Source organism: Triplophysa dalaica, chromosome 24 (genome assembly GCF_015846415.1).
Source record: "Triplophysa dalaica isolate WHDGS20190420 chromosome 24, ASM1584641v1, whole genome shotgun sequence".
Lineage (NCBI taxonomy): Eukaryota > Metazoa > Chordata > Actinopteri > Cypriniformes > Nemacheilidae > Triplophysa > Triplophysa dalaica.
This window is the reverse complement of record NC_079565.1, coordinates 8840759-8859132: the sequence shown is the minus strand read 5'-3', so window position 1 is coordinate 8859132 and position 18374 is coordinate 8840759. Positions and strand designations below refer to the sequence as shown.

Genomic DNA, 18374 nt, shown 5'->3' with positions numbered 1-18374 from the left:
TACACAGAAAGCAATGTTATATATTAATAGTGCACAGTTGCTTACTGTACAGCTGATCCTTGCACCCTTAATGTTCCACAGAACAAATCTAAAATATTGTAGCGATGGAACAGTCCTTTAATATTCAATCATTATTTCCATTTTATTTTATAGACAAACCATGCAACATGTTTCATGGTGGGAATGACCCAAAAACAGAAAAATTCTGTACATATGGGGACTAGATTCAGGTTCAATATTTTTTATAAAAAAACAAGGCTGGTAATGTAGTCATTATACAATGACCAATAACCTAAGGTATACCTCTATTTACAAGATGATGCATTTTAATTAACCAGACACATTTTAGGCTCTGACAAGCCAACGTGTGCATATAAAAAGGAGACATTCACATTTGTTCAGTCCATACTGAAGCTTTGTAACCTGAACAAAACGGCAAAATACAATTCAGTACACCCTGATGGAGGCTCATGTTTAGTGTTTCCAACAGAGATGTATTAACTTGGCATCATCTTTCTCTTCTTTAGCAGTCTATCTCTCCAGTCATCGGGCAGTGCTTCAAAGTTAGCATTGTTGTGGGCCTTCCCCCTATAGATAAAGACAAAAATATTTGAGGTCGGCATTTCGTCTAAAATGTTATCATTCTGGTTCAGTTTTATTTGTATGGCGCTTTTAAAAATGTGCGCTGTTGCACATTTGAAAATCAGTATACAAATAAAACTGAACTTCGAATTTATCAAATTTATACTACCACGGGAGAAAATTAAAGTTATCAAAAAGCAAATGCATAATGCATTTGCTAAATTTCTTTTCAAAAAATAAAACTTACGTCGTGAACTGTTGATGTTTCCATTCTTCGATACGTCGGCTATTCATCTGCTCTCGATCTTCATCGCTGGAGCTCGACTTCTCTTCTTCATCTAGCTCCTTCTGAATGCTCTGCCACTTTTTCACCAGGGACGGCATTTTCGTCTTGCTCTTCTTTGTCTTAATATAAATAAAGGAAAGCATTTTCAAATTAATTCCCATGAATATTTAAGTAACTGGAATATGCAAGGGAACTAGAAAAATGCTAAAAGCAGGAATTAAACAAAACCAAAAGCCATCTCATATACCCACCTTATCTTTCTTCGGCCTCTTTACTTTGTCTGTTGGCACTTTGCCTGGTTCCAGGGTGCTTGGGAGTTGAGGTGTAGGAGGGGGTGGTTGGACAGGTATGACAGGCATTGGTGGAGTTATGCTCTCTGTAGGTAGAGGAGGTGCAACTGCAGCAGTCATGCCCCAGTAAGCATTTCCAACTAGAACTGGAACTGGGAACGAATGAAAGGAACATAAGCTCAATGTTTATATTTAAAACCAAACTGTACACACGAGTAAGTGCAAATGGTTATTATTAATACCAGCTGTGGCAGTGGGGTGAGTGTAGAGAATAGCGCTGCTTCCAATGGTTACTGCTTTAGGGAGTGTGCTTGAGCTTGTGGCTTTACGTTTCTGACCTCTAGCCAAAAATGCTGCCGCTTCGGCCGCCTAATGAAAAAACAACAAAACATGATTTAGTGCAAAGGCAAGATAAACTTTGTTTTGCAAGTCCCGAAAAAGTTACCTTAAATTCTTCTGTCCCAGGCGCTGGTGGTTCTGACTCCTCATCCTCCATCTCCACTTCCTCGATCTCCCCATCATCGCTGAGGGGTGGTGGAGGGGGTGGAGGAGGAGACTCAGGTGGTGGAGGGGGTGGTGGGGGTTGTTCTGTTGGTGGAGGGGGCGGGACCTCTGGAGGAAGCGGAGGGAGTGGTGGTTGTGGCGGTTGGGGAACTGACCAAAGAGATGTCATATCCCCCAAGGAAGCTCCTGTTAAAAAAAGGGAAAATGTCAGACAACAATTTTCTTTTCTGGGGTAACTGTTTTCAACTACTCATCAGGAGACCCACCTGCAATACCGCCCGTTGTGTCTGCACACAGTTGGCTGGGGCCTCCAGAAACAGCTGTGGGGGGCAAAGGTGGTTTGGATTCTTCTTCTTCCCTAACTGGAAACTCCCACTGGGAGGCACCGGACCGGTCATTCACATAGAAGTACCGCCTGTGGTCTCTAGAGGTGGAGAAACAAACACACAGACACATCTTAGAAAATTTCCCTATGACTGATTTCAAGGTCAAGAGACCCCTGGAGAGTTAAAGGGAAGGGGGCTCTAGTTCCCTAATAAGGGATTGTTGAACTAGGCTTCATTGGCAGCCCAGAGGAAGAGCCAGATTATAGTGGGGGTGCACTGATAAAGAACCCACCTTATTCCCTTAAAAACAAACAAAAAATGTATTGCATAAACAAAAAAGCTCCAAGCCAATCCTGAAACCAACATCAATATTTCATTATTCAGTCTCAATCGTCATGGCAATACTCACATTGACAGTGACAAAACCCCTCCACTAGATGCCTTAAAGCAGGCATCTTCGACAGAGGGTGAAAAATAACATTTTTATTTAGCATTCATCAATAGTGCAAGGAAAAGAAAACCAGTAAAGCAATGAAATAGATTGGTCTGACCTTCAGGCTCCGGGGGCAAGGCATCGTCTTCCTTTACTGATGCTTGTGTGACACGCTGCTTCCATGTGGTCACTCTGTGTCACTCATTACTCCCATCATTTTGGGGCAGTCCTGTAAAGTTCAAAGCTCTCGCGCGCGCGCAACCACCTTCCTAAGAGCTAGTGAACCCTTCTGACTGATTTTGAGGGGAGAAGATGCAGCCCAATATCTTTGGGGCTCGGTTTGGTGGTAAAGCCGGTACTTTAGAGACGCTCCCTTATTGTTTACCACAACCATCTGTCTTTATCCTTGCTCGCAAACACTCCCCAGTAATACAACCAAGTGCAAATCGATCACACGTTTGTCAAGTGGTGGAGGCAGTGTGGTCAATTGTCACATGTTTTAGGGAGGGGGGAGTGATAAGGATGTGAAAGGTAAGGAGCGCGTACCTGTCCCAGTGGCAGGACCAGCCTTTAGGAGTGGCGTTAAGTTCGTAATGTTTTATGTGCTCTGCGGCTTCCTGTAGCCTGCGGCGGAGGTAGTTTCCATTCAGAGCGCCCTCTCGCCAGTCTGCGATCCGCGTCTGGTGGTAAAAGATGGATGCTCAATTTAATACAGACGTAAGCGGAATAAACAGTCCCTACCTTCAAAGCAATTGTCTTTTTCATACCTCCGTTTGCAGCAGCAGCAGCTGAAAGTTTGAGATAGTTTTTTTGTCGATTCCTAAAAACTCCATTTTGCTGGTAAGTGTGTTGGCGAGCTCTCCGATCTGAAACTAAAAGAGTCATTGCATATGATCACAAAATCATTTTAAACTAGTGTAATTTTGGTAGCCAGTCTCATTTTAAAAAACTCATAGCGGTGCATTATAATTTATAAAGATTATTCTAAAGAGATCAAATCAAAATTGGTCCTGTACAGGTTCAGTCTCTAACTGGCTAACTTAAAATACCTTAAGATCCTCTTCCTCCTTTTGAAGAGCTCTGCAAACGACCTTCTCCTTTTCTTCTTCCTCTGGCTGCTTTTCAGCTGTTTTGGAATGTGCTTGAAACACAAGATATTCAATAAGTTATTGATCAATGCAATATAATGAGCTAAAATCATTGCTATAAGGGATATTTCACTTGTCAAAAATGATCAAATAACTGTTCAGCACGGCTCCGTGGTCTTAACAAAGGTCTTCTGAAGTGAATCGATGCGTTTAAGACAAATATCCATATTGACAACGATATTAAGATTGCCTGGATCAGATCCAGGCATACGAGAGTCTTGTTTTTCCGGCAAATGACACCGGTTCCTTTTCAGCCAATAAGACACAGTCTCCTCTGGGCAGGAGCTTTCATCACTGTCATTTGACAGAAAAACAAGCCTCTCGTTCGCCTGGATCTGAGGGATAACAGATAATGTGATTCCCTCCATTTCACACAAACAAGCGGCTCTGTCTTATGCTCCTGCCAAACCGTCTCGCACGTGTACACCATTTTATTAAGTCTTAGCCCAGACTTACATATATGTCACACTGTACAGTCCTGCTTACAGGTTAATATATATGTATAAGTGAACCAAGATTTTACGTTGCTACGAAATAAGTTAAGATGATGTCTTTACCATTGTCTGATTGCTCAGGTGTGGCCCATCCTGCTTTCTCTGAGCCCCGGCTGCCCGAGTCAGGACTTGGCGCACGGAGGAAAGAAGTCTTCCATTTGTTCTTTTTCGAAAGCAAATTTTGAGGCCCATCCTGACTGGCTTCAGAACAGGGGCTTGAACCCCCACCACTGCCATCACCTTCCTCCAGGGCACGAAGCTCAGCCTGCAAAAAAAAAAAACATTTTTCGTTTCTTTAGACATGCACACACAAATTATATAGTAGATATAGCAGAAAAAGTGCAAAAGTCCAAAACTTTAACAGTAAATACTAGAATCCACACAAAGTTAATTTACTCGACCACTCACTAGTTATTTCTAGACAGAACTCACTTTTTTCCTCTCTAATGCTAGTTCCAGTTCCATGGTGTCCTCTTCAGCTTCCTCCTCCCGGTCTGAAGATTCGGCAGACTGGTTCCTGCTGCGCTGGTTACTTTGGCTATCAGTGTCTCGAAGAGCCGGAGAGTTCATAGATGGCGTCTCTTCACCCTCCACATCCTGGGCATCCATGGTCTCATCCACGGCTAGCACCTTCTTTCTCCATTTCTCCTCTGCCTCCTTCACCTCCTCTGGGATGAGAGGAGCGAGGAGAGTAGCTGCCACCCCTCTCCTTTCTTCTTCATCGCTGGTCAAGGCAACAACACTCTCTATGACTTCCTGTGGAAGAGTAGATACAAAGTCAAACATCAACACAACTTAAACTGTAAGCGAAACAACGTAAAGACAAAAATAAATCTTGCCTTCTTTTTGATTTCCCTTTTTAATATAGGGGCCACGGGGGCCGCTATTGCAGACTGCTGTTCTGTACAAACGGTGCTGTGATGTTCAACACCATTGCCGTTTACCGATGAGCTGTGGGATAAATATGTACGCTTAAAATGTGAGTCCATTCAAAAGTACAAAGTATTAAGACTCTTAAAAACGTAAAACAAAAACAAGTTAATTGTTATCAAATGCAATGACGCGCATATGTTTTTGGGTCTGCCTCAAGTGTCTGAATACTTTGAGACCACAAAAAAACTTTGAGAGACTAGAAACCTGTTTATGGGAAGATTGCTGACAATATACCTGCAATATTTTATTTCCTTTAAATCTCACCTCTCTGTGTACTGAAGACTCTGCATCTGGTCAGCCAGGTAATGCGGAAGCTCCCAGGCCACTTCGTTGGTCTGAGTGTTCCAGTAATAGTAACAGCCTGTATTTTCATCCCACACCTCCTGCCAGTCACCCATCTCCAAACCAGCTACAGCGACCCCAAACATCAAACAAGCATTAACTTCTACATCCCCATTTTAAAAATTAAACAATCAAAACACAAGCCTACAGTAAAACTCACATCCAACAAGGGAATACTGGGTGTTGTACTGAAACTCTTGTGTCGGCCCGTTCTGAGCAGTCTGCTGGTCTATTTTAGGAACTGGGCGAGGAGGAGTTGGTGCTGGGTCAATAGCCCCAGTCTCCGATTCATTTGTTTGGGTGGGTTGTGTGGTAATGGCATCAATTTCCTATGGGAGAGATACATGATAGGCTACATCAATATAAACTATAGTCAGATTCCTAAGTTCAACTACAAGTAGACATTGTCTGGAGAGGGTGTACACATATAAACTGGATATACTCACCGCCATAAAATTGGCTAGGGTGCTGTCAATATCTCCTGACTGATTGAGTTTAGCTTTTATGGTGGTCGCTTGGTTCTCCACTGCATCTTCTTCTTCACTATCTTCATATGCGCCCAGCAAGGACAGGCCCTCTAGATAGACCATACAGACATAAGCAACACAAATTCCACAGTACATTATTTTATCGATATAACATTGAATAATATAAAACAACAACACATAGACTATTATCACGATATATGTAGTATACACAATAGATCTTAATTTTTCCATAATATCTACAACCTATGTATTATTCAATGACAACAAACAGATCAAACTCACGTGTGGCCTTCACAGCTGGAATCTTCATAACTATATTTACTTCTCTCGGGATTCCCTGTCCATCAGCGTTACCTTCACGTTCGTCTAAAATAGATGACAAACTGTTAATAACGTATTCAAAACGTTTTAAACGAGTTTCCCCCCTCTGCTAATTTCAGGCACAGGGCGAGTTAGCATGCAGGCTAACGCTTTGTTTAAAGCTAACCAACACGAACTCGAAATGTAGCTTATAAATTACAAAACTAAAAAGGCACTTATGTTTCATATATAAAAGTGGTCTCTGTTACATGTCTATGTTGGTTTACGGTTGCTTTGAACAGCCCAACAATCGCTGACAGCCCAAGTTTATCGGTTCAGTGACGTTAACGTTACCGGTGGCTAAAGCTAAACCAGCTAACTATCCCAACAAACGTCAATTCAAGAGAACTTTATACATGTACCTTTGGCATTTTTTATACTTCCTGTTATTTTAAATAGTACACAACTATTATTTACATTATGAATATCAGTTAAATGTCACCATTTACAATAAGCGAGTTGTCGTTACTTAACACAATAAATAAGTTTCCCACTCGCGTGTTCTTTTTAAAATGGTTGGTGTTTCTTCATATTTTTAGTATCCTATGACGAAGAAACCCAATAAAACAAGCGTTTTTCGCTCACCTTCTGACCCAGAACCAGCTCCGTCCTCTCTTGCTGCTCCCGTAGCAATGCGGTTCGGTCCAGGCGGAGAGAGCTGTAATATGGTTCTCCTGCCCGTGCCGCCTCGAGTCTTCTTCCCCATCGTTCCTGTCGTTGACAATATAATGGAGCTCCGCTCTCAATCAGAGCTGCGTTTCCTATCTGCCCTTTCCTTCCAAATGGCTGAATGACTTTTTTTCCTTCAAAATAAAAGTCCTCATGCGACGTCTCGCTTTATAAGTCCAACGTATAACAGAAAGAACTAAAATGTATAAACCACAAAAATTGTGTCATGTTTGTTAGGCCTATATAATTACGATCAAAAAAGGATGTCAAAATGTATGTATTTTTTATTTTATTCAATTTTTAATCTTTTATAAATTAATTTATAAAATACATTTTTATGTATTTCATTAAATCCATAATATTTATATAAATATATATAAATAAACAGTGTGTGCTGGGGCAGGGGGCTCGAGCACCCACGGAAATGTTTTCGTGAGAAACACAAAAACGTATGCAATTTATAAACATTTATTGTAAAACAATCCTTCCTTTGTGAATTCGGACATAATTTTTGTGATAACGATTGTTAAGAAAATACAATGTCAAATACTTTGTTTTTTTCTTAGAAATAAGGAGTTTAAATATACCAAGTTCTAGTCAAGTTCTTCATGTTCAGTTTGTAAAGCCAGTGACCTGCTTGACTACAAAGAAGAAGCTACAGAGGATTATAAAAACCTATTAAGAGTCTTACATCAAAATGGAGACCCAAATATGTTACAGGAACTCTACATAATTGATGAGCAGGGTACATTGTTAGAATTTTACAATTTATCTTTGACAAGGAATGGTCGACCTCACTGAAGATTTTTTTTGAGAGAGAGAGAGAGAGAGACAACTGGTTATATTTATATTACTGAGATTACTTTCAAACCCTTGCTGCAATTTTGGAACTATTTAATAGAAATGTACCATAAACAAAGAATGCTAAATACTAAAACAATTACATAACCACAAATTAATGATGTATAAATTTGCATTGTCCAAATCGTTTGCTATAAAATCTTGCTTTCTACTTTCTCACAAAAAAACAAATAATAGCCTATACTATTACTTTAAAAACAATACTTTTGTAAAATCTTATATTCTACTTAACAATATTGATGAAAGAATATAGGCCTACTAGGCTATATTATTACTACAAAAACTATGCTTTTGTAAAGCAATTTTGATCACTTGATTTCCAAGGTCATTTCCACAAACACCTTGACCAGTGTTCCTCTGCGATATCTCAAAAATGCATATTTGCACATCAAATCCATTGAACCTTTCTGGTTTTGGTTCGTCACTTCTGTTTCCCAAATCTTCATTTGTTGTCTTCCAGTGCCCCCTGCACCTTCATGGCGGCCTTGTCAGTCATTCCTTCACTCTCCCCTTCTTCATCATCCGAGCAGTCTGCCCACCGGCCCACCCGTCTCACACCTTCAGCCACCACCGGTGCATTAACACAAGGATTGTGGTCATAGATAACAAGCTTCAACCCTCTCAAATGGGCAAGAGATTGAAAATATTGAATACGGTTTCGGTCCACATCAATCACCTCTAAGTAATGCATCTTCAGTAGCACGGGAGGGAACTCATTCAGCAAGTTCCCCGCTAACCAGATGCTGCGTAGCTCTTCCAGTCGCCCGAGCTCTCCGGGCAAACTACGTAGCTGATTATAGCCCAAGTGGAGCGTCTTGATGTTGGGAAGGTCACAGACTACTTGAGGGAACTTGGTAAAGCAGTTAGTCTCCAGCCACAACGTTTTAAGTTCGGTGAGCTGCCGGATCTGCTTGGGAAGTGCATAAAGCTGGTTATTGCCAAGGTAGAGAATGTTAAGCTGCATAAGATTGCAGACAACCAGAGGGAGTTCCTCAAAACAGTTGAAATCCAGAGCCAGGAGCTGAAGCTTTTGGAGGTTTCGAAGTTCTGGTGGCAGGTTGGTGAGGTGATTGTCACTCAAGTAAAGTTTGACTAATTCGCTAAAAGCAGATGCTCTGATGGGAAGGCGACGTAACTGACGGCTGCTCAGGTCCAGGGTTCGATCAAGGGGCATTTCTTTTAAATCTCCTACTAAGTAGCGTTGACATCGCTCGGAGGGGATGAAGGCGACGGCACCACGCACAACATTTCCCATCTTGCCTGATACACATTCGAAGTCTCTTAAAGGGGAGAAATAAAAGAGAAGCAGAGTGGTTTGATTGAAATAAAAACAAGAACATTTTTCTTTTCTTTTTTATTATTGCAATGATCACCTTTCATTGTATAGAAAATGTGGTGTTTTATCAAAAAAATTATTCAAGGTTAAACAAATAATAACTAAATGAACCGAAATGAGGATAGCATGCCTGTTGAACTGAATAGGAACGTTATGAAGCATTAAAGAAAAGATCAAATTAAATCTTAAATAGTCTACAACTTACCAAGCCGCAGAAATCGTTAGATGTTTGAAGGTTTTTTGTCAAAAGGAATGAGAATGCACGATAGGTAGCAGTGATGTTTCATGCTCCTGTGTTCTGCTGACACCTCTGCCCTGCCAGTCGCTGAGAGCACCAGAGATGACAACCAGCACGCTCCTCCCCATTCCGGCGAAATGAGTTCTCTGGCACTGACCAGGGGCAGTGATAAGCCTAAAGGTGTCTTGTGATACAGGATTTTTAAGGGTCCATTGTAGACGTTCTGTATGGGCTTTTATCTTAGCCAGGACCTTCTACTTAACTGAGACCACTTGAATGCATCATCCCATTGATAAGACTCACCCAGTTATAGAAAACCACCAGATGCCATCAACATCACATGGCAAACTGGTATTTAGTAACACATGATTTGGAAAAAGTCTGAATGGATCAACAAACGTAATATAGGCTATATATGTTTTCCTCTATTGTTTTGACAGAGCTCAAAGTTCATTTCCTGATCTCATACCCCTCTCTCACCCTCTCCTTTAGGACAAAACTGTGCTTTAAAGAATATAGGCAAAAAATAAAAAATGTACAGTAGTTTTTCAGAAAACTTGTTGACCCATTCTGCACTACACAGCTGTCAATTAAGTCAAATATTCGACACCTGTATATCACAGCTCAGCACATTCAAAGCTATCCGTATTTATCCATTATACTACTTACACATGTGACCTTTTTTGATCTCATGGAAGAACATGCGTTTGGCTGCAGATGTGAAATATACAATGCAAGTGATTTAGATGTGGATGTTGCCTACCTCATCACTTCACAGATTATGTCTTGTCAGCAGAGCATCTGTATACAGAGGCTTGTAACAGGGCAGATAACAACATATTAACTTATGAACAAATATTACAAGGGAACTGTATGTTTTAATGTTCATGTCATGTAACTACTCCTTTATTTAGTCTTAGTTTAACAGATGATGAATTTCAGCTCTAACCAATCACAATATGCTGCGCATGTGACAAATACAAATGTATATTTTTACCTACATCATCAACATCAGATTACAAATATTATAATTGCAAAAGATCATGATGCTTGGAGAAAAATGAAACTATATTTATTATTGCAGTTTCAAATCTCATCTCTACATTTACTCTTTCATCACAAAATACTCCATCGTGCCCAGAGACGGTTTCAAATAAGTATTATAGTGTGTCCAGAACAGTTTTTATTCCTGTGTGTCAGATTTAAACTACACCGAAGGTCAAGAGGTCAGAGGGTAAAGGCTATTCCCCCAGCATTCACGTCTGTAGGATACACAGCCATCTTGGATCTGCGAGGAGAGGGTAAATTAATGCGGTTAGTCAATTTCATTTTCACCAAAAAACACATTACACCACAGGGTTTAAGTCGCACATAAATGACCAAATGATCAAGTACAGCTTTACGCATATGCACAAGAATATATATAGCAGTTGCATGAATGCAGTGACACGTTTGCATGGTTTTGGTGCTTTCTGTTTTTGTTCCGAGGCCAGAGCTAGCCGACTAGCGTTAAGCGCTAACAAAAACAGAGAACCGAAACGGAGGCCTTAAACGTTTAAATAGACAAATACACGTTTTCTTTATGTCTAGACGTCCGCTACAGACTAAAACACTTTAGACCAATGAATTGGAAATAGCTCCATGTGTTTGGTTGTCATTCAGAACATTATTTAATAATAGTAGATGTTCATATTTGTGTTAGCCGCTACTTCGCTAACGGGCAAAGCTAACTAGCTAATCTAACTGATAACATTTCGCGAAATGTCACAATTTTGTTTCCATATTTCACTCGGTTTGGATGTTTATAACACCTTAACGTGCAGGAAACGGTTTTAATATTTCTAGAAAGGTTGTGTGATTTAATAATAGGAGTGTGTCAAATTAGCTTACGTTTCTGCTTTGGTTTAGCTGGTCTTTTAAGCTGGTTTTGTATGTTGTCATTTGTCAGTTTAAGAAGGCTTATTTATTTTTTTAACCGTGCGGTAAACAGTCTTTGTTTTGAAAAGATGAACAGATTATTTTATTTCATAACATATCGCCATAACAGGATGGGTTCAGGCTGCAATAGCAGAATAGTATTTGCTTAACCACGTTGAATTGATCAGGTATGAGCGCAAGATTCAGATTTTGAAACTTGAAAAAAGTGGGTTGACAATGTTCTGTGTGCTGTTTAATTGTCCGTTTCAAACGTGGGTTAAAAGTGCACATATGCATTACTATGAGGAAGATGTTTTTACACCCTGAATAGTATTTCCATGTTATACTTTATTATTTTGTTATATATAAGTAAAGATGTCAGAAGTTTCGCTTACATGTTTTATTTTTCGCAGGTGACATACGGAATGTTCAGTACAAGTAGAAAGAAGTTTGTGGAGGGGGTCGATAGTGACTACCCGGATGCAGAGAGCATGTACCAGTATACCCAGCCAATGTTCCCACACCGAGAGAAAGACGTAAGAACTATTTATCGATGTTGACGCGTGCACTCATTGGGACTTATTTTTTAAAAGCTTTCATTGATAAATTAGCAGTGATACTGAAAAAACATTCTGATTGTTCTGGATTTTCAGATGCTGACATCTCCTTCGCCGTCGTCGTCAAGTCAATTGTCACAGCTTGGTGCGAGTTTGTACGGTCCGCAAAGTGAGTTAAAGTCTATTTTCAAATAAACCTCTGCTTATATCAAACGAAACTGATTTTTTATGTTTTCTGTCTTTAAGGTGCACTAGGTTTCCCATTAAGAGGCATGAGTAATAACAACCCTCAACTGAACCGGAGTTTAACGCAAGGCACTCAGCTACCGAGCCATAGCACCCCAACAACAGGCGTCCCAACAATGTCCCTCCACACGCCACCGTCGCCGAACAGGTACGCGATTTCCTCCTCCTTATGATGTCATAATGTGACAGTGCTTTGTGCTCGTCGTGACTCTTGTTTTGATGCTTCACAGGGGCATCCTGCCCATGAACTCCAGGAACTTGATGAGCTCGCAGGTAGGGCAGGGCATGGGCATGAGTGGCAGGACCAACAGTATGGGCAGCTCGGGCCTGGGCAGCCCCAACCGCAGCTCCCCAAGCATTATCTGCATGCCCAAGCAGCAGCCAGCACGCCAGCCATTTACCATCAACAGGTACAGCTGTCCGCAGGGCCACAATAATGACCGTTTGAAGAGTTCTTCATTTAAAGGGTTTACACTGCAAACATGTATGCGTTTTGTGCACACTTTTCCACTTAACGCATGTCTTTTCTTAAGTTAGATTTTGAAAAGCCAATTCTCATAATGTCAGACACGACTATTGTATTTCAATTAACTTTCACCATAGGCCAAGATAAGGCCAATCAGGACTGATTAAGACTGACCTTAACAAAAGGGTCAAATCCTCATGTGTGTCGTTGTAGTATGTCAGGATTTGGAATGGGGCGGAGCCAGGGGTTTGGAATGAACTCCTTATCCAATAACATCTTCAACGGGACAGGTGAGTGCTCAAGTGGACAGGCACATCATTGGACATGTTTAATGTATTGCAAAAAGGTGTGTGTACAGGATTCATATATAGACGGTCTCATACTAATAACATAAACAAACGTTACTGCGCACGCACACTTTAGTGACCCGAACTTAACTTCCGGTACACATTCACAATCAAAAGAAACTGAGAAGAAACGTTACTTGGCTAAACTTGTCTCTGCTATATTTTGAATTTAGATTGATGTCAATGTACCATACAAATTGTTTAAATACGAGCAAACTACAGGACCCATTCAACAAATTGTTTATTTAATAAAATGAACATGCAACAAAATTCAACAAATCGTATATTTAATACAATTATTACATGGCTCGTTGGAATGCTTGATTCTGATTGGCCAGTCTTTACATTTGCAGTTTCATTATTCCCACATAACAGCCTCTCAAAACTAACAACACACGGTTACCAGCATGCAGCAAATCATTTTGTCTTTTAATAACATGTATGACATTATATTTACATATGATTAAACCAAATTGCCTGTTTGTGACATTTAAACGTCATTTCTTACCTTAAAACCGAAAGTAAACAGATTTTCCTCGTTGAAGGTCTGCATTCGGTAAAAATGAGCTAATAAAATATTTCAAATTCACATTTCTCGTCCAGTTTTTTTCCTCATGTGGCAAGTAGCCATGTAATAAGATGGATAATGTACAAGTGGCTGGCTGTTATCGCAGAAATAAGCCCCTTTAGTGTGATACAAGACCTTGGCTTCGGGGTCCTGATCACACTGTCTGGGCTTATTTCTGCGATAACAATGGGCTGCCTGTACATTATCCCTTACTTACTATTATCAAATTAAAAAATATATTAATACTTATATTATTAGACACTAGCCAAACACAAACCGGAAGTTAACCGGCGGGCAGGCATCCAATGAAACTGTCTATAACACAGTGAAACAACAAACAAAGAAGTTGTTTCGCTTTAGTTTTTACTGTTTCTTTATCAAGTTTAACATTATAAATGTATCATCGATGGTAAAACAACGGTTAAAAACTAACTTGCACATTTATATATTTTGGTATTATTACTCGAACACAGAAATTACAATGCATAACACTGAGCTCAAAACAAAAGTTGAACATAACAGTTACTAAAAATGAGTCATCTAAACTGCAGAAGTGTACATGTGATCGTTTTTGTCTTTTTTGACTAATACTGTCCTCACAAACCAAGTTCCAGACGTACTCATCCATCATCGCGGCATCCCTTAAAATTTTAACAATAGGAAAATATGAAAATGTGATTTTTTTTAAAGTTTTTGTTTATTTGCAATATACCAAAATTAATGATATAAGCTCAAAATATACTTTAGCTAAATATACACTAAAACATTGATGCTACATGAAAATACATATAACCACAATAATTTGCACCACAGAATTGTACAAGAACTATAAAAATAAAAAAAAATGGTTTCACTGTGTAATCTGTACTCTGTTACTTAAAAAGCAATGTGCCTGAATTGTGTGAATAAATATGTTTTTGTTCCATCAGATGGGAGTGAAAACGTGACCGGAATAGACCTCTCAGAATTCCCAGCACTCGCAGACAGAAGTCGGAGAGAGGGAAACGGCAACCCAACACCATTGCATAATCCGCTGGCTGGAAGGGCACCGTATGGTAGGAGTTCATTTTACACAGTCCAATTACCTACCTGAAACTGAGAACTTCCCGGTCTCAATGAATAAGCTCGCGTCCACTTGAATGCACGATAAGATCAGCATTTTATGTTTGTTATGCCGCGACAATCATAAGACATTTCTTTTAATGAATCTTGCAGTTGGAATGGTCACAAAGCCATCGAACGAACAGTCGCAGGACTTCTCCATTCACAACGAAGACTTCCCAGCTCTGCCCGGGCCCAACTACAAGGACCCGACGTTGAGCACGGATGAAAGCAAATCAGTCAGTATTGCCTGAATTTTATCTTTCTTGAGCTATAGAGAGACACATTGCATAAGTAACATCCATAGTTTTAAAATATGGTTAAGGAAGCCTTGCTATACCAATCTTTGTTTAAAAGAACGTTCATCCAAAAATGAGTGTTTTGCCATCATTTACACGGCCGTATGTTATTCCAGCCAGTTTTACTTTATTTCTTGCCAAAAACACAATTTGACTTTTGACGCTAAATTTCATTGTTTCATGAAAAATGAAGTCTTGCATGTTTTGAACATCATGAGGGATGTCATAAATGGATAAATGTTGTATAAATTAATGTTGTATGAACCAGAGCAGAATGTTTGTTTTTGGGGGTACTGTCCCTTTAGGTGGTCCTGTCCCAGTTCTGTGAGCTTTACCAGAGTTTTTTGGTTCAACAGAGCTTGAACTCATCAGGCAAGGGCAGCTCAAGTGTGGACGGACCTAAGTTTCCTGGCGATAAGACATCATCAGCACAGAATAACAACCAGCAAAAGAAAGGAATCCAGGTGTTGCCTGATGGTGAGCCTGTCTAGCAACAATCTACTGTATGTAATGTAATGTTTTCTTTTTGATAAACATCTGATTTGTCATGAGGAATGTGCAAGTATGTCAATTTATTCTAGAGGTAATCCGAAAGCTTTTTTTACTATTGGATACATATTATAAAAATGTCATTTTTTTTATAGGCAAGGTAACAAACATTCCCTCAGGAATGGTGACGGATCAGTTTGGAATGATTGGACTCTTGACATTCATCCGGGCAGCTGAGACGGACCCTGGGATGGTTCACCTAGCTTTAGGAAGCGACCTAACAACGCTAGGACTCAACCTGAACTCTCCAGAGTAAGATGCTTTCTTTGTTTGTCAAGTTTAGTATTCATTTAAAGAATTTTAGAGGGATTTAACACAAGTTACATTGAACTGACAGCATCGGAGGCAGACTGATTATTTGCGAAGAAGTAATTTTAAGAAAAAAACTGATGGCTTTAGTATGAACAAGGTTACAAAGAACTGTTTTAAATGTATAGGCAATAGACCAAAAATAAAAATTCTGTCATCATTTACCCACACTCTCGTCATTTCAGACCGCTATGAATTTTTTCTTCTCCAGGACACAAAAGAAGATATTTTGAAGAATGTCGGTAACCGTACAGCGGCTGCACCCATTGACTTGCATTGGTTTTGTGTCTTTACAACAGTTGTAAATGGGTATTGCCGTTGTTTGGATAGCAACGGTCTTTAAAATATAATCTTTAGTGTTTTGCCGAATAAAGAATGTCGTACAGGTTTGAAATGACGAGAGAATGAGTAAATAACAGAATTTTTCCTTTTTTTGTCATCTGTCACTTAGCCACAGTATATCAAGTAAGTGTGATCAACATGTTCTCCTTCTCTCTACAATTATTTTATAGCTGACTACATGGATTTTTTTTTCTTTTAGGAATCTGTATCCCAAGTTTGCATCACCATGGGCTTCGGCTCCATGTCGACCACAAGACATCGGTGAGTGTTGATGTTAAGTGGATTTAATAATCGATTTAATGATTCCACTTCAGTAATCAATATCATTCTTCTCTTTTTTTTTTTTTAAGACTTCCATGTTCCCTCAGAGTACTTAACCAACATTCACATAAGGGATAAGGTGAGGTCTTAAGAACACATTTCCTGCTCATGGGTCATTTCAATTGAACCACTGGTCTTAATGACACGCACCCCCTGATCTAAATGTCGTCCTTTATACAGCTGGCTGCAATAAAACTGGGACGATACGGTGAAGATCTGCTGTTCTACCTCTACTACATGAACGGAGGAGACCTCTTACAACTCCTCGCTGCTGTGGAGCTGTACGTACCAATGCTAAAATTACCAGTTCAATCTTTATAGGTGGCAACGTAAACGCAGCCCAAGCGTGCTTCGTCCTTTGTGTGTGGTCAGAATCGACGGATGGTTGAGGATGTTTATAAATGATGTTGTGGCTGTATTGCAGCTTCAACCGGGACTGGCGGTACCATAAAGAAGAAAGGGTTTGGATAACAAGAGCACCAGGCATGGAGCCCACGCTAAAGACCAACACTTACGAGAGAGGAACATACTACTTCTTTGATTGTCATAACTGGAGGAAGGTTGCAAAGGTAAAGCTACGGAGTTAAGCTCCATCTTGAATTGGTGATGTATTTGTGATCGTTCTATCATTTAAGCAAAGGTATATTGGAGTTTAGCTACGAGCTTTCCTCTCATCCCTCAGGAGTTTCACCTGGAATACGACAAGCTAGAGGAGAGGCCTCACGTGCCAACCACCTTCAACTACAATCCGGCCCAGCAGGCGTTCTGAAGCTGAGTCCATCAGCGCCGGGGAGCTCTAAGAGCGATCGGCAGAGACAGCCAGCCGACCTGCCCGACCACAAACCTGGTTTTATTCCTCAACTGTTCGGACAAGGACTGCGGGAGGGGGGGTGGGGTCTCCACCATGAGAGCTGTGGGGAGGGGCCCTGCCTTACGAATTATGTGCTGCCCAAAAACAAACTCTATATTTTCATTCTGTTTTTAATTCCCCTTATTTTCTTTCTCCCTCCATTTCATTTCGAGCAGGGTCAATGTTTTCTTTCTCCTGTGATGGGAAGCCCCTATTGGTGTTTGCCTGGAGTCTAAGTTGCAGAACAGCACACACACACCCATTGGTATAAAAAGCAGCCGGCGCTTTGTTTTCCGAAGCGTCGCGCTGACAAACAGGACAGACACAAAGACAAATCCAATACATGTGAATACACAAGGGCAAAAGAAAATGCAATGTTCATTGTTGCACTATTTAGTAATAAAAGAACACAAAAATCGTTTTCTGCTTTTCTTTTAATGTGGTAAAAACGCTCGTTGTTCGGAAGGACGTGCGGCTCGCCGTTGCCATCGTGGAGGCTCACCTTTGCTTTTTGTTTCTTTTCATTTGGCTTTCCCCCGAAACATTCCTTTGATCCATCACCCAAGTTCCCCATCATCAGTTGTTTCCGGTGAGGCGTTTTCTGCTTAGCTTCAATAAACACAAATCAGACTGTTCAGCAACCGTAGTCGGGAACAACCGGACCAGGCGGTTGTGAGATTACCAAGAAACATTGTTCCGGAATACAAACCCTTTTCAGTCTTTGTTACGATTTTGTAATAAACGTGTACATTTTTTTAATTTTTTGACATCACATGAATAAAGATATGTATGTATGAATGTGTATATATATTATATATATAGATAGATGTATCTATATATATATATACATGACGTCTATTTTGGAAGTAACTATGCTTGACCTCGTTTTTAGGAGGTGAACAGAAATGGCATTATGTGGTAGAAGCAAAAAACAAACACACAAAGACAAAAAAGAAATTAGTGACCAGTATGTTGAGCTGCCAGACAGGGATTCACGTTTGTAAACCTGTGCACTTAAGACCAACGAAACAAATAAAGGAAACAAGGAAGGCTTGAGTTTCAAGGACATCTGTATTCCAAAACAAAGAGGGTGGAGACATCTCAGCTGCAGCTATTTGAATAGAAGCATTTCATAGGAAAGGGAAAACCGGTAGTACAAAAACAGACCAATCTTGTATTTTCTGACCACCTTTAAAGCTCCCTTTCTTTGTA

At 40.1% G+C, this 18374-nt stretch overlaps 3 protein-coding genes across 4 annotated transcripts; 1 reads left to right on the top strand and 2 right to left on the bottom strand.

Moving 5' to 3' along the window:
• Positions 1–123: 123 nt before the first annotated feature.
• fnbp4 (formin binding protein 4) lies at positions 124–6969 on the bottom strand. Its single transcript, XM_056739708.1, has 17 exons — positions 6772–6969; positions 6109–6192; positions 5785–5915; positions 5499–5667; positions 5261–5405; positions 4903–5014; positions 4496–4819; positions 4127–4328; positions 3471–3562; positions 3189–3293; positions 2968–3101; positions 1929–2086; positions 1604–1848; positions 1401–1527; positions 1120–1310; positions 830–987; positions 124–588 (listed from the first exon to the last, which is right to left on the bottom strand). Exons 1-17 carry the CDS (start codon positions 6890–6892, stop codon positions 498–500), a joined length of 2589 nt encoding a protein of 862 aa, XP_056595686.1. The 5' UTR covers positions 6893–6969; the 3' UTR covers positions 124–497.
• A 338-nt stretch (positions 6970–7307) lies between these two features.
• On the bottom strand, positions 7308–9433 carry lrrc10 (leucine rich repeat containing 10). Its single transcript, XM_056739709.1, has 2 exons — positions 9258–9433; positions 7308–8996 (listed from the first exon to the last, which is right to left on the bottom strand). The coding sequence occupies exon 2, from the start codon at positions 8969–8971 to the stop codon at positions 8159–8161; it is 813 nt and encodes a 270-aa protein (XP_056595687.1). The 5' UTR covers positions 8972–8996; positions 9258–9433; the 3' UTR covers positions 7308–8158.
• Positions 9434–10451: 1018 nt separating this feature from the next.
• On the top strand, positions 10452–17580 carry cnot2 (CCR4-NOT transcription complex, subunit 2). Of its 2 annotated transcripts, none has more exons than XM_056739436.1 (15): positions 10452–10604; positions 11621–11743; positions 11861–11933; positions 12011–12158; positions 12241–12420; positions 12690–12766; positions 14321–14446; positions 14607–14731; positions 15148–15268; positions 15436–15592; positions 16191–16252; positions 16342–16391; positions 16493–16593; positions 16737–16881; positions 16995–17580. In XM_056739436.1, exons 2-15 carry the CDS (start codon positions 11633–11635, stop codon positions 17079–17081), a joined length of 1563 nt encoding a protein of 520 aa, XP_056595414.1. In that variant the 5' UTR covers positions 10452–10604; positions 11621–11632; the 3' UTR covers positions 17082–17580. The 2 variants fall into 2 exon arrangements, with proteins under 2 accessions (XP_056595414.1, XP_056595413.1); XM_056739435.1 differs by having other exon boundaries at positions 15097–15268.
• Positions 17581–18374: the final 794 nt, after the last annotated feature.